The 12,661-nt window shown below is 51.4% G+C and overlaps 1 protein-coding gene across 1 annotated transcript; it reads left to right on the top strand.

Moving 5' to 3' along the window:
• The first annotated feature begins 3,551 nt into the window (after window positions 1-3,551).
• On the top strand, window positions 3,552-9,870 carry S100B (S100 calcium binding protein B). Its single transcript, XM_024562579.4, has 3 exons — window positions 3,552-3,642; window positions 6,289-6,427; window positions 8,639-9,870. Exons 2-3 carry the CDS (start codon window positions 6,290-6,292, stop codon window positions 8,777-8,779), a joined length of 279 nt encoding a protein of 92 aa, XP_024418347.1. The 5' UTR covers window positions 3,552-3,642; window position 6,289; the 3' UTR covers window positions 8,780-9,870.
• The last annotated feature ends 2,791 nt before the right edge of the window (window positions 9,871-12,661 follow it).

The following is a 12,661-nucleotide window of genomic DNA, read 5'->3' as shown; positions in this document are numbered from 1 at the left end:
AAGTGCAGCCCCTCCCAGTCCTTGGCACAACCCCGGAGAGCACAGGTGAGCCCAGGCTGGGGATGGGGCACAGAGGGGCTGGGGTGCCACTGTGAATGGGGGCCTGGGCTTTGCAGTGACCACACCAGGACGGTCACGAGAAACACCCTCCGGGGCACAGGCAGGCTGCTGCTGGCGTGGGGAGCTGGTGTGAATGCAAGTTCTGGAGTGTACTGTGTCAGGAGAACCAGGGGGAAATGGCCACTGGGCCCAGGCCAGGATGCGAGGTCACGTAGTGCTGCCCTCTCTGGACATGGGGCTGGGGCAGAGCACCACCAGATGCTGTGAAGGACCGTGAAGAAGGAGCGAGACAAAGCAAACCATGGCAGGAAGCTCCTTGCCCCTTTTAACGCCCTCACTACAAAATTTCACATCACGGTCACTGTTGGGAGCTGCGATTAGAGAGTCCAGTCCGTGAACGCCACGCGGGTGCTGAAGCAGAGAATCAGACCCGAGAGGCAATGAATCTCCAGGGGGCACCGTCCACCCTTCGGCTGGCTACTCAGCATCCATGAGCAACATTCTACACGCATTTGGACTGCCTTACAACAACTAAATGATCCTATATCTCTCCCTAAAAAGACACAGCCGTCTTTGTGACAAGTGAAGAAGTTCATCCCCAAATGAGAAGAGGCACAGCCCCAACAGTCACGTACCCATCACTATACCTACTCCTGAAATTCAGTTACGATTCCACTGAAAATTCAGTTACCTGAAGATTAAGCTGAAATGCCAACCTCCAACAATTTGTTCATAAAATAAAAACCAGGGAGGAGAAAATGGTCAGTGAATGAACACATGCATGTAACAAGCAGAGCCTGTGCAGAGCCGCTACAGCCCTCGTTTAGGCGACGGGGAGCGAGGCTGCAGGTCAGCAACACCGTGGCCGCCTTCCTCAGCTGTCCATCCCGAACCTCCTTTGCCCTCAGCAAGAACCTACTCTGGATCCCTTAGTGGGTAGAGTCACCCAAAGCCACATTTCTGAAGGCCCCAAGTTTTCAATAGTCTTACTGTACTTCTATTTTGGGGTTGCTGCTGTTTTTCATATACCTTTACCACTGGTCAAGAAAGTAGTTAGAGATGCCCGATTTCCCAGACGCCACTGGGCTCTATAGCCCTCCCGGCCTCCACTGTGTTGCAGAGACCCAACATCCCCCTTGGTAACCGGGATCAGTCACTCAAGCCAGCAGATTAACCCTTTTTTTGCCTGTTGGTTCAGAGGCATAAGGAGCCCAAGGTGGCCAGGTGGCAGTCTCAGCTTTCAATTCAGTGGGACCATTGCTGTTACACCTGGTGGAAGCACTGCCCTCTGGAGACCAAGATCTCCAAACCATCTCAAAGTAGCCCTGACAAGAAACGGGATTTCTGCAGGTGTACAGGTGACAGGGGCGAACAGCCCACCCCACCATGGCCCCTGGTTCAAAGCATGTATTGTATCCTGTGATGTCGGACCCTGCCCTTTCAGGGTGCTGCCTCCCGCCGGGCAGTGTAACTGACTCTTTAGGAAGCTATTCCACCTTTCGAGTGGGTCTGCCACTTCTGAGTTGTGGGATGTGTGATAAAACCACTTAATTTCACGGGCGTGAATCCATCGCTGCACTTCCTTTGCTTGGACTGTTTCCTGATCACATGCCATGCTGTCCAGAAGGCCATTCCAGTGGATGGGGCTTTTGTGATGTCATGGATGCCGGTGCCAGCAGAAGTAGGACAGACAGGGAAGTCAAATCCATACCCAGAGTATATGTCTATTCCAGTGAGGACAGATCTCTGTCCCTTCTATGATGGAAGAGTCCAATGAAACCAACCTGCCACTAGGCATCTGGCTGGTCACTGCAGGACTCGACACTGGTCTTGGCTGCTGGCAGCTCAGGCACCCAGCAGCAGCAGCAGCAGCAGCTGGGTCAGCTTTGGTGAGGGAAGGCCACGATGCCGAGCACGTGCGTGCATCCAACCCTGCCACTTGGTCACTTCACTCATGGGCACACTGAGCAAGCCCTGGACTGGTGGCAGTCAGAGCCGGCTGAACAGAGGACTAGGACATGTCTAGGGTACTGGCTAGGTCTGACACCCAGAGGGTCCATCACTTTCCACCTGATAATCCAGAGCCTCTTCTGCAGCACGTGCCTGCTGATGGGGCTTCGCTGGGAACACGGTGTATTCACACTGTGTGCATTCACAGATCCATCCACATGCCTCTCCCAGAGCCAAGTTTCCAACCCTGTTCCTTCAAGTTGTGGACCAAATATTAGGAGCCTCTCCTGAATTAATACACATCCATATACTGGCCACCTCCTGCTCCAGACATAGCGGGCAACCCAGTGTGCTGCCCGAAGTTCAGCCCCTGAGAGGACTTCCCTTCACCATCGTTGGCAGGGTCATCTTCAGTGGGGCCGCAGTGCTGCATCTGCCCATTTAGGGCTGGCACTGGCACGCCCTGCAGACCCACCTGCAAACCAGGCTCATGTTTTCCCTTCCACAGTTAATGGCTGTAAGAACCAGGCCGGGGGTCCAGGCCGGCACAACTCAGGACCCAAGGCTCACAGCCCCGTGCTGTTTGCAGAGCACACTCTGGGTGTTGAACAGACAAGACGACGCTGGTAAAACAGATGACAACAAAACCACTGCGTCCACAGACATCTTTGTGCGTCGGGCGGGTCCTTCCATGACCACTGCGAACCTGAGTCGGAAGAGCCCCAATTCTGGTTCCAGCACCTTCTGATGACTTTGGAGCCGATGTTTGTTGAATGACTGTCTGAAGGAATGCTTACCTTTTGGGTTTCTGCTTGGAAACATCTCAGGTAAGGTGCCACTGAAGACGGACGGCAGGGAGGCTGGGCAGCCTCAGTCTCCGTGAGGCCCAGAACCTGTGGCTCTGCAGACGGGAGTGCTTAGACAGCACAGGTCTAAGGGCACTGCCCGGTCTGAAAGTCCGCAAGCATTCTTCCTTGGGGAATGCTCGGCTTGTGCCCTCAACCACATTAAACAAGGATTTCCCCCAAAATGAATCAAGCAGTTTTTTAACAGACAGTTCAGTCCTTGCAGGAGCCGGACGCAGTGGCTTCTCGAGGCAGCCCTGCTTAGTTCAGGGCGCAGATGTCCACGGGCATCCTGCCTGCTGCTGGGGGCCCCACTGGGGGAGCTGGAGACAGGAGGGAGCTCTCCACTGGAAAACAGCGTGGGCCAGCCTGCACTTGGACGCTTCGCGTTCTTGGCTGAACATTTGCTTTGTTTGAATCAATTAATCCAGCTCTCTACTCTTCCCACCCCCAACCTTGCTTTTAGAAGAACATTAATATTCATGTATAAATTAAAAATAGCACAAAAAGCTGACTCCTCACTTCCTGCCCCACAGGCCATTTTCTTCCTTGGCCCAAGTGCAGGCCCCGGGTGGCACTTGGTCAATGCAGCCCTGTGTGCCGGCCTGGCTGCCCCCCCCCCGACCCCCACTCTGCCCTCGGCCCCCATTGGCCGCCTGGGCCTGCAGTGGGACTGCACAGGGGCCCACGCCCAGAGGAAGGGATAAAGGCTGCCTCTGCCCACCTCTCTTGCCACTCAGGACGCTGCAGCCAGGAGGTGACCACGAAGAGCGACCGAGAGCACAACGTGAGGGGGGAAACCCTGCTCTTTTTGGGAGGGGGCAGGGGACTCAGAGGGTGGGTTGGAGTGCTGGGTGGTGGTTTAAAAGCCCCCTTAGGACCACTGCAGCATTTCTAAAGTGCTGCAGTGGATTTTACTACTGCGTCGGGGATGCGACTGCCTCCACCCGTGGTGGCTAGAGGGTCACTTTGCCCATGTTTTTATTACCACAAATCAGAGAAACCGCCGCCTGGGGCTCAGAGGTGATTGCTGACATTTCCCCAGAAGTACCACAAATATTGACTCTTCCCTCTTTGCAGAGGAGGGCTTTGCTTCTTCAGGACTGAGGATGGCAGCAACCTGATGCTCATTTAGGTCTCTTACAGATAAACGTTTTCTCTCTTCCTTGCTCCTGTCCTGGCCCTGGGCGTGAGACAGCCTCTCACTGTTCCAGCTTCTCTCAAAGGGGAATGTCAGGGACCTCTGGACACCACTCAGAAACCCCACGACAACTGAGAGGGCTTTACAAGTGAATTATAAATCGGGTCAAAGAAATCAGCATTTATGGTGGGTTTAACCGTCAACAGCCTTGAAATTTCTCAGGGGACCGTCACATCATGTGTGATGTGTCCTTCTAAGAAGCTAAAGCCCCAAATCTCTCGTTTTTGACACGGAGATTAACCCAGGAATAAGAGGCTAGTTGGTGCAGGAGTAACATTCACAGAAGGAAGTGAACAGGAACCGTGGATATTTGATCTCCGTTTCTCTTCGAAGATAAGCCTTGAGCCATCGATTGTTTCTTAGTCAAAGGGGAGAATTTAACAGGAAAATTGCTTTAATTAACTTGTAGTATGGCTATGAGGAAAATCATGTTTTATGGAGTTTTAAAACATGTAAAGAATGTTTTATGTCTCTCTTAAAAATCTCAGTAGTCATATTTTTTCACACAAAAAATAAACAAGTCACCTTCCTCTCGCCCAAATCATCACGGACTTTGAGAAGCATCAGGATAATGTAAAAGTTATGGGGGTTTGTTTTGTTTCTTTTTTTAAAATTGATTTTAGAGAGAGAAAGGGAGAGAGGAAGAAAAAGAGACATTGATTTGTCGTTCCACTTATTTATGCATTTATTGGTTGATTCTTGTTTATGCCCTGACCTGGCATTAACCTGAACCCTTGGCATATTGCAATGATGTTCCAACCAGCTGAGCTACCCGGCCAGGGCCTGTTTCTTTAAAAACAACATCAATAATGGAAACTTACAGGCAGAGGTTAAGAAGGTAGGAAATGTTAAAGACTGAAATCCATCTGACTTTTTCTGTCTACATGTGATATATCCAATTATCAGGGACTTCAGAGCAAAACAAAGTGTACTGATCACTAATAGCACGACTTCAGCAAAGATCAGGCCAAGGCAAAAGTCCTCAATTCTCCTTCCCTTAGCAAGTCAGAAGTAAATAAAATTTTAAATATTTTACTCCAAGTTATTTTTAAGATGTGACATTCAACAGGGGAATGATTTTTCAGTAATTTGATGTCATTCTTGTATTTATTTTTAACTGTTATGGTGCTAAGATTCTTTAATAAGAACTCAAGGTCAAATGTTGGTAAATTTCTCCTGAGTGTCTCAGTTTTGTGAAACAAGTACAAACCGCCCTTTGTAAAATATGCCCTAACCCCCAGGACGGCGCCGGCGTCTCTTCAGTGCACAGGCCTGGCGTGAGTGCACCTGGAGGGAAGCGGGCGTTTCTGACTCCGACAACCGCATGGGAACACTTGGGGGCAAATAAGCGACACTTCCCCCATTGGCTTGAGGCAGCACCTCCACACTAAGTCAGTACCTGGCGCGGCGCCTGCTGCGCGTGTCTGTTCCCATAGCGGAAGCAGCTGAACTGTATACCCTGAAAACACATTTTTGCCTCTGGTCCGTTGATGTACTTTTCATTGATCTTCTTTTAAAAAAAAAAAAAATTGTGGCAATTCTACCATATTTATTTTTCCAGTAAAGATTTGTATTTAAAATGAGTCAAATTTATGTATTAATTCAAAGGAAAGCAAATTCCTGATTTATGATCCTTAAAATCTTTTGGAAGGACCTGCACTTCTCATACTAAGTTTATTCTTAGTAACGTGTATGAATGGGGCTCTCCTCCTGTCTTCCAACTGCTTATTAAGAGAGTACAAAAATACTACTGATGTTTGTACCCTCATTTGGCTCCTTTACCTCTTTCTGATTAAATCTAACAGCCTGCAGCTGCCGCTCTGCTCAACTGTTCTGTCACTGACTGGGAGCCCTGCCAGGGCAGAGGGTGGCCCAAGGGGGAGGCAGGGATCAATCCCAGCACTCCCCCACTGCTCTGCCTCCATATTTTTGCTGAAGTTTCCCACTAGCCAAACCCAACCAGAAAAGCCAGAGGGCCTGGGAACTTGTCGAGGTGGCAGACAGGAACAGAGAAGGGACGGGGGAAGAGTATCCACTCTAAAAGGTGGATGGGAGAACGATGACAGCCCAGCGAGTTCCCAGAATGCCCTGCTCTGAGCCCGACAAGGGAGATGCACCAAGGCTGGGCCAGCCCCCTCCTCTGGGTCGAGGTCTGCGCAGGTAACACGTTAACTGTTCTGGTAACACAAGGCAAAAAGCATGAGAAGGTATCTCTCCTCTGTGGACCCCTAGGATGTCTGAGCTGGAGAAGGCCGTGGTGGCCCTCATTGATGTTTTCCACCAGTATTCCGGAAGGGAGGGTGACAAGCACAAGCTGAAGAAATCCGAACTCAAGGAGCTCATCAACAACGAGCTTTCCCATTTTTTGGAGGTGAGTCTTGCTGTTTAAAATTGGCTGTTTATGCATTCTCCTCTCCACTTATAAAACCACCTGTGCACTTTCTCTTCCGTGCGGCCATGAAGGTGACTGCAGGTCTGTTTCAGGACCCGTAGGTAGCTTGAGAACTTGTGTGCACCACCAAACCCTCATCATGAGGCTAGCTTAGCTGGGCCCCGTTGTCTTCATTTTCGTTTGTTTTGTGTATAGGAGGAGCATCAAGGAAAAATTGCTCTCTCAAAGGCAAAAGTACACATTTCAAATAATGCTGGCTTTTCTCTGAAAAATCTAAGGCTTCACAGCAACGATGGCAGAATGGATGGAAAACAGACTCACTACTTCTCATGGACCCCGGTGCATATAAGAAAGATATTAAAGATGAGCTTTTGTTTTGGACAAAAGGATTACTTCAGCTTAGCTAGCTGTTTCGCATCCCCCACGGTGATGAAGATGCTGTTCACCCAGCAGACATTTCCTGACCACTCTTAGGTTCGATACTGGGAGACACAGGCCCAAGGACGTGGCCTCTGCTCCTGAGGCACCCAGGCTGGCACATCAATGAAGGGACCCAGCCGTCCTGACTAAGGGCATGAGGGCCCTGCCCCCATTGGAGGCCTGGGGGGGAGGGGGGGGCGGTGCTTGTCAGGTGCTTCATGAATAAGGGACCCTGGGGAGGACCCGGCTCCACCCTAACTTAGGAAGTTGCCTGAGGGCTCCTGGTGAGCCCTCCTTCCCCAAGTGGGCCCCGCTCTGGCCTGTGGTGAAAGGAAGTCCAGAGACCTCATCCAGGGCTCAGCCAGCTGAGCCTCTCAGTGCGGGGTGAGCCCCAGGCTCCAGCAGCAGGGCAGCACCCACTGTCTGCAGGTTTGCTGGGCTCTCCTGTCCCACTCCCACTCAAACACTCCGGTGCTGTGAATGGCACTACCAGAGCAAAAGAAGTGATCTGCCAGCTTGAGGTGGGGGCGGGGGGGGGGGGGGGGGGGGCATCCCGTCTGACTCCAGGACTGGTTTCTCAGGCATTCAAGTCCCGGTGGCAGCTGCATCACTCACGTGCTAGTTACCGAGTCCCACTAATTCTGCCTTCTAACCTAACAATCAGAGTCCCAGTTTCTTCTGTAAAAAGGTTTGTTGTAAAGATGAAATGACACAGTGTTTTTCAAGTGTTTAATATATAGTGAAAGCTCATACAGTTAACCAGTAACTGCTATTATTATTGTAAAATATAGAAAAAGCTTACCATGCGGTAATCACAACTTACAAAAGATAAGTAATTCAAGGGTAGTGTACCAAGGCGTCATGAACGTTTGCTGGCCTGGCTTTATCAGGGTAATTTCGGCTTGGAGGCAAACCTATAATGTAATTGCAATAACACACCGCTGCCTTCCGGTACCCTTTGGCCGATGGATTAGGTCCCGCCCAACGCCCACCGGAATCTCAGTCTTTCACGTGTTCTAGATCGCAGGCAGCCACTGAGCATTACACCTGACTTCGTCAGGCCCAGCAGTGCTGCTCTGGAGCCTGGTTACTCTAAACAGCCCGCATCGATGCTCTTCTTCCGTGTAATGCGGCTCACGGCCACATTCTCTCCACCGCGGCCAGAGCCCTGAACCGTGTTTGTTCTCAGAGACTTTGTAACCATTCACCGGGCAGAAGTGTCAGGAAAAGTTCTGTGACACCTAGAAAGCAACTCAATTGGCAAAAAGAACACACAGGGTGACAAATTTAGGGTGTGATCCCAACAGTTACTTCAGCAAACAAACCACTTTCAAAACAGAACTGTCTTTGGAAGCCCTCATTTTAGGAACTTCCACACATAGGAACTGAGAAATTTAGGGGGGCCGAAAGTTCATTTTTTCTTTCAAGACATTTGCCTATAATACACTCCGGCTGACTGAGATGCTATTCTTGTTTTCCGGGTGTTTTGTTTAAAGTGTAGTGATAACAACCTGCAGGTGTTCAGATCTCGGTCATTCCATTCAGTCTTTACAAGCAGCCCGGTTCCACTGGAGCTGAAGTAAGGTAGAGAAAGCACAGATCGCTGGCCAACAGTCCCCGCCCGGGTCATAGCAGAAGTCTTTCTGGTATTTTGTATTTTATACCTTAGGCTGTTTCTGATATGGATTTTTACAACCAGCCAACTTTTAATCATGTTTTGATGGCCTTAAATTTCATTTAAAAACAAGCTGGGTGACTGATCTCTCTTAGGAAATCAAAGAGCAGGAGGTTGTGGACAAAGTCATGGAAACACTGGACAACGACGGAGATGGCGAATGTGACTTCCAGGAATTTATGGCCTTCATTGCCATGGTTACCACTGCCTGCCATGAGTTCTTTGAACACGAATGAACTAGAGAAAACAGTCAAGCTGTTCCTGTAACAGAAGCAAAGGTCACACAAGGAAGCAGAGAGAAAGGGCTTGCAGGCTAGTAGGAGCTGAGCTTTCTGGCCCTGTTGTAGCAATTAGGAAGCTTGATTTACTTTGTGAATGAAAAATTGAAAACCTCTTTCCAAGGGCTGTCTTTACCGGTCCCTACCATTACTTCCGCTGTGTTAGGCATACCTGCTAGCTGATTGGCCCCAGGGACTCCTGGTAATACCACCTAGGAAAGTCAGTTCCCAGTCACAATGCCTGTGCTATACTGGCTGCCATGGTTGCACAGAATCCTAACCCAGAGAAAACAAAACTGACTACCAAAAAAAGACTGGGTACTTGTGGTTTCCTTAAGTCTCAATTACATGTAAAACTACAAAGCTCTGTCCACCCTTTGAAAAGGCTGCCATTTCTTTAATTCATTCACCATCAGTGCAAACGGAACCTAACACAGTAGGGTGGTATGACAATGCTGTCTCACTAGCCTGTAGAGACTGACTCATTTAGATCCCTTTTGCTATGGTGAGCTGGGATTACTGAGCATTTAATGCTAACAGTTCCAAATGGAAAACTGCCTCATAAACCAGCAAGTACTGAGACTAATCAGAATTGAGAATCAAAATGCTACATATTCTACATTCAGTGGGCTCGCACGTTGATGGATCTGTGGGGCATGCGTTTTGCAGGAGGATGGCTGGGTTCAGGACCAAGGTTTCAGATCAGCCTCTCTGGAGAAAGTGCTCTGCAAGTAATTTCGTCTCTTCAGTCCCCTTCCCTGTCTGTGAGATGATGGGTTACTACTGATGTGTCTGGTCTGTTGGCAAATGTCATTCCTGACTTGTTTGTGCTGCTCGTAAAGGTGTATTTGGAAAGCTGAACTTAATGTTTTTGCATCCACGAGTTCAAATAAATCAAGTTTCAAATAATCAACTTACTAATATTAAAAATCACTTCCAAGAAAATCCAAATTAATTTTATCCACCTTTTTCTGTTTTATTTAAGGACACAGCTTCATTTAAGAGCTGATCGCTTGTATTTGCATTAAATAAAAGCACTGTGACAAGTCTCCGTAGCCGTTAAACACGAAATAAAAGCGAAATATGTACCTGCAAAACTGGGAAGAGGAGTCAAGTCCAGGGGGCCCGGCTTTCCTCTGTGCTGCAGTTGCCGGGGCGGGTGCGAAGGTGTGGGGAGGGGCACATTTGGACGAGGGCCGGGCGCGGAGGGGCGGGGGAGGGGTGGAGCGTGGGCCGGCGGACCGGGCGGGAGAGCGCGGTGTTGGACGACATCCCCTTTCTTTTTTCCACCCGCCAGCTCCGGTCAGGAACTTCCGGTCCGGTTGGGGTTACGTAACATTCCCTGGACCAATAGCCATACAGGGAAGTTGCGATAGGTCCGAGCGGATTCCAGGCCGTGAAGGACGAGCCCGGGCCTCCGTCCGCAGTGAGCTAAGGTCTCCGGGATCCGCTCCGCTGCTGGCTCGGCCCCGCCCCCTAGGCTGCGGACCCTGCGTTCGTCTTGCGGGGCGTGTGGGGCGTTGTCACTGCTCTCTGGCGGGTTTGGTCCCGCGTTGTCAGTGGCCCCTGTTGGACCCTCGATCCTGGCCGCAGACCCAATAGAGAAGGCTGGGTGGTGGTTGTCGTTTCAGAACACCCCCGGGGGTGTAACTGGACTGGGCGAGCTGCCCCTCCGGGAAGACTGTAGCTCGGCGGCCGCGCGGGGCTGATCTGTCCCTTAGGGCCTCCCCAGACAGCCTCCGGTTCAACAGGTTCAGCAGTACCAGGACCCCAGGGGAAACGCAAACCCTGCGATGGAAGAGCCCCTCGAGCCTGTTCCTGGGGAGATACCCGCTGCGGTGTGCACAGTATGCAGCCAGGGGAGTGCTGGGGAGCACAGCAGGGAGTGGGGACCCCCAGAGATGGGACGCCTGAAGTTCAGGGGCCAAAGGAACTCTAATCACTAGGGCAGGGGACGCTCCAGGGCTTTCCAGCAGGAGGGCGGGAGCAGGGGCGGCGACAGCAGGGAGGGCATCTCTGGAGAGATGAGGGTCAGGGGTGGAGAGATGGGAGCCAGTTTGGGAGCTGTAACAGGAGGACTCCAGTGTGAGTAGACGTCCGGGGCCACCATCTGCCGCTTCACACCCTCGGGAGAGATGCTGTTCCTCAGCACTGCACAGCCACCCTCAGGGATTCCTGGGGTTCCTTGCACCAACTGTGGTGAGCTCCAGGTTGTAAAACGTCCATCCCCCTCCTCTGACCTGTCCTCAACTGAGAGGGACCTGCTCCCACCAAGAGGCACTGTCTAGTTCCATGAATGAGTGGTGATGGTCCCCACACGGCCCGCTGGGTGCTGCCTCAGGCCTCCCCAGGGAGAATCAGGTCCCTACAAAGGGAACTCTGCATTTTAAATGACCTCTGTCATCCTAAGCTGTGTTTCCCATCATGACCCGGATCAGCCACACCGAATTCCCTGTGCCCCATCGGTTTATCAGTTTAATCCACGAGACTGGGCCACAGTAGCCCAGAGGATGCCCCTGACAGCAGCATCGCAGCTCTCGGGCAGAGGCTGAGGCAGAGCAGAGGATCCCATTTGATGGCCCAGCACTTACAATTGCTGAAGGGTCTGGAGCCTGCAGGGACCACCACCCTCGAGCACACTGGACCTTCACAGCATTCGCTGTTGTCCCTGATGCAAGTCTGGGCAACACAACTGACAGACTTTCCTGCCGCTGAGAGGAGGCATCTTCATCTCGTGACCGTGGGAGGGGAACCCTTGGCCTCAGGTTCCCACACAAAGACCCCCCTACACCTCATCCTTGCCTCCCTGAAGTCCCCTGAATGCTTGAGCCCTGGGCCATTCTCCCTCCTCCCTGGCCTTTTCCGGCTGGGCTGGGCGGTGGGGGTGGGGTTGAGGTTGGACAGGCCTGGGCTCCCCCTGCCCTCCTCACCTTCTCTGGCCCCAGGGTCAGCACCAGGTGCCTCTGTCAGCTGATTCTCACCCACTCTAGATCCCCACCCCCGAACTGGCCCTGTTCCAAGCAGACCTATTTGCCCCCCAGCCACCAAGGGAAGTTAGCTTTCCCTTGCCCTGGGGCCCTGCTCTGGGTGTCTCCCTTGTAGGCAGTTTGCATCCACAGCATGACACCCCTGTGAGCTCCTGGAGTCTGGGAGCTTCTCCCTGCAGCTCCACCCTGCAAGGCCCCACCAGAGTCTCGAAGGCTAAAGGGGCCCTTCTGCCCTCACACACCAGCTAAGTCCCGGACACTGTTTGCAAACTCTCCCTGGGAAACTCTAGGAAGGGCCCCTTCTCTGTCCCATGAAGCTCCTGGGTTTCACTGTTGTTGTTTCAGGGTTTTTATTTTTATTTCTAGTTCACATTGATCACACTTATTGAAATTCAATGAAAGGTAGTTTTGATGAACACTAAAGATTAAACCTAGAGGCTTAGATGACAATTATAATCTTGCATGAGCCTCAACAGCCAGTTTACATGTGCAGTTTCTTACTGGTTGCAGAGTTACGATTTTCTTGATCGGGATGTTCAAATCTGGAGATTTCATCCCCCTCTGCCCCAGACACAACTTGGATTCTTGTAATTGCAGATACATCTGGCCAGTGAGATCCTGGCACAACCTCTCCCTAACAGTGTGAAAAACAAACATCCAAGCAAGTTGGCAGGAAGGAGGCTAAGCAGGGGGGTTTGGGCACAGGCTAGACATGGAGAAGAGCCCAGGCTGAGGCTGGCAACCTCCTTAAGAACAGACCCTGATGTCCCCAGGCTCTCTTGAAGATGCCCCCACCCCCACCATCACCCCGCCCCCTGCCCTCGAATTTAACATGCAGGTCCCTGGGAACCGT

Source organism: Desmodus rotundus, chromosome 2 (assembly GCF_022682495.2).
Source record: "Desmodus rotundus isolate HL8 chromosome 2, HLdesRot8A.1, whole genome shotgun sequence".
NCBI classification, from domain to species: Eukaryota; Metazoa; Chordata; class Mammalia; order Chiroptera; family Phyllostomidae; genus Desmodus; species Desmodus rotundus.
The sequence above is the reverse complement of the archived record's forward strand: the minus strand, read 5'-3'. Positions and strand labels throughout refer to the sequence as shown.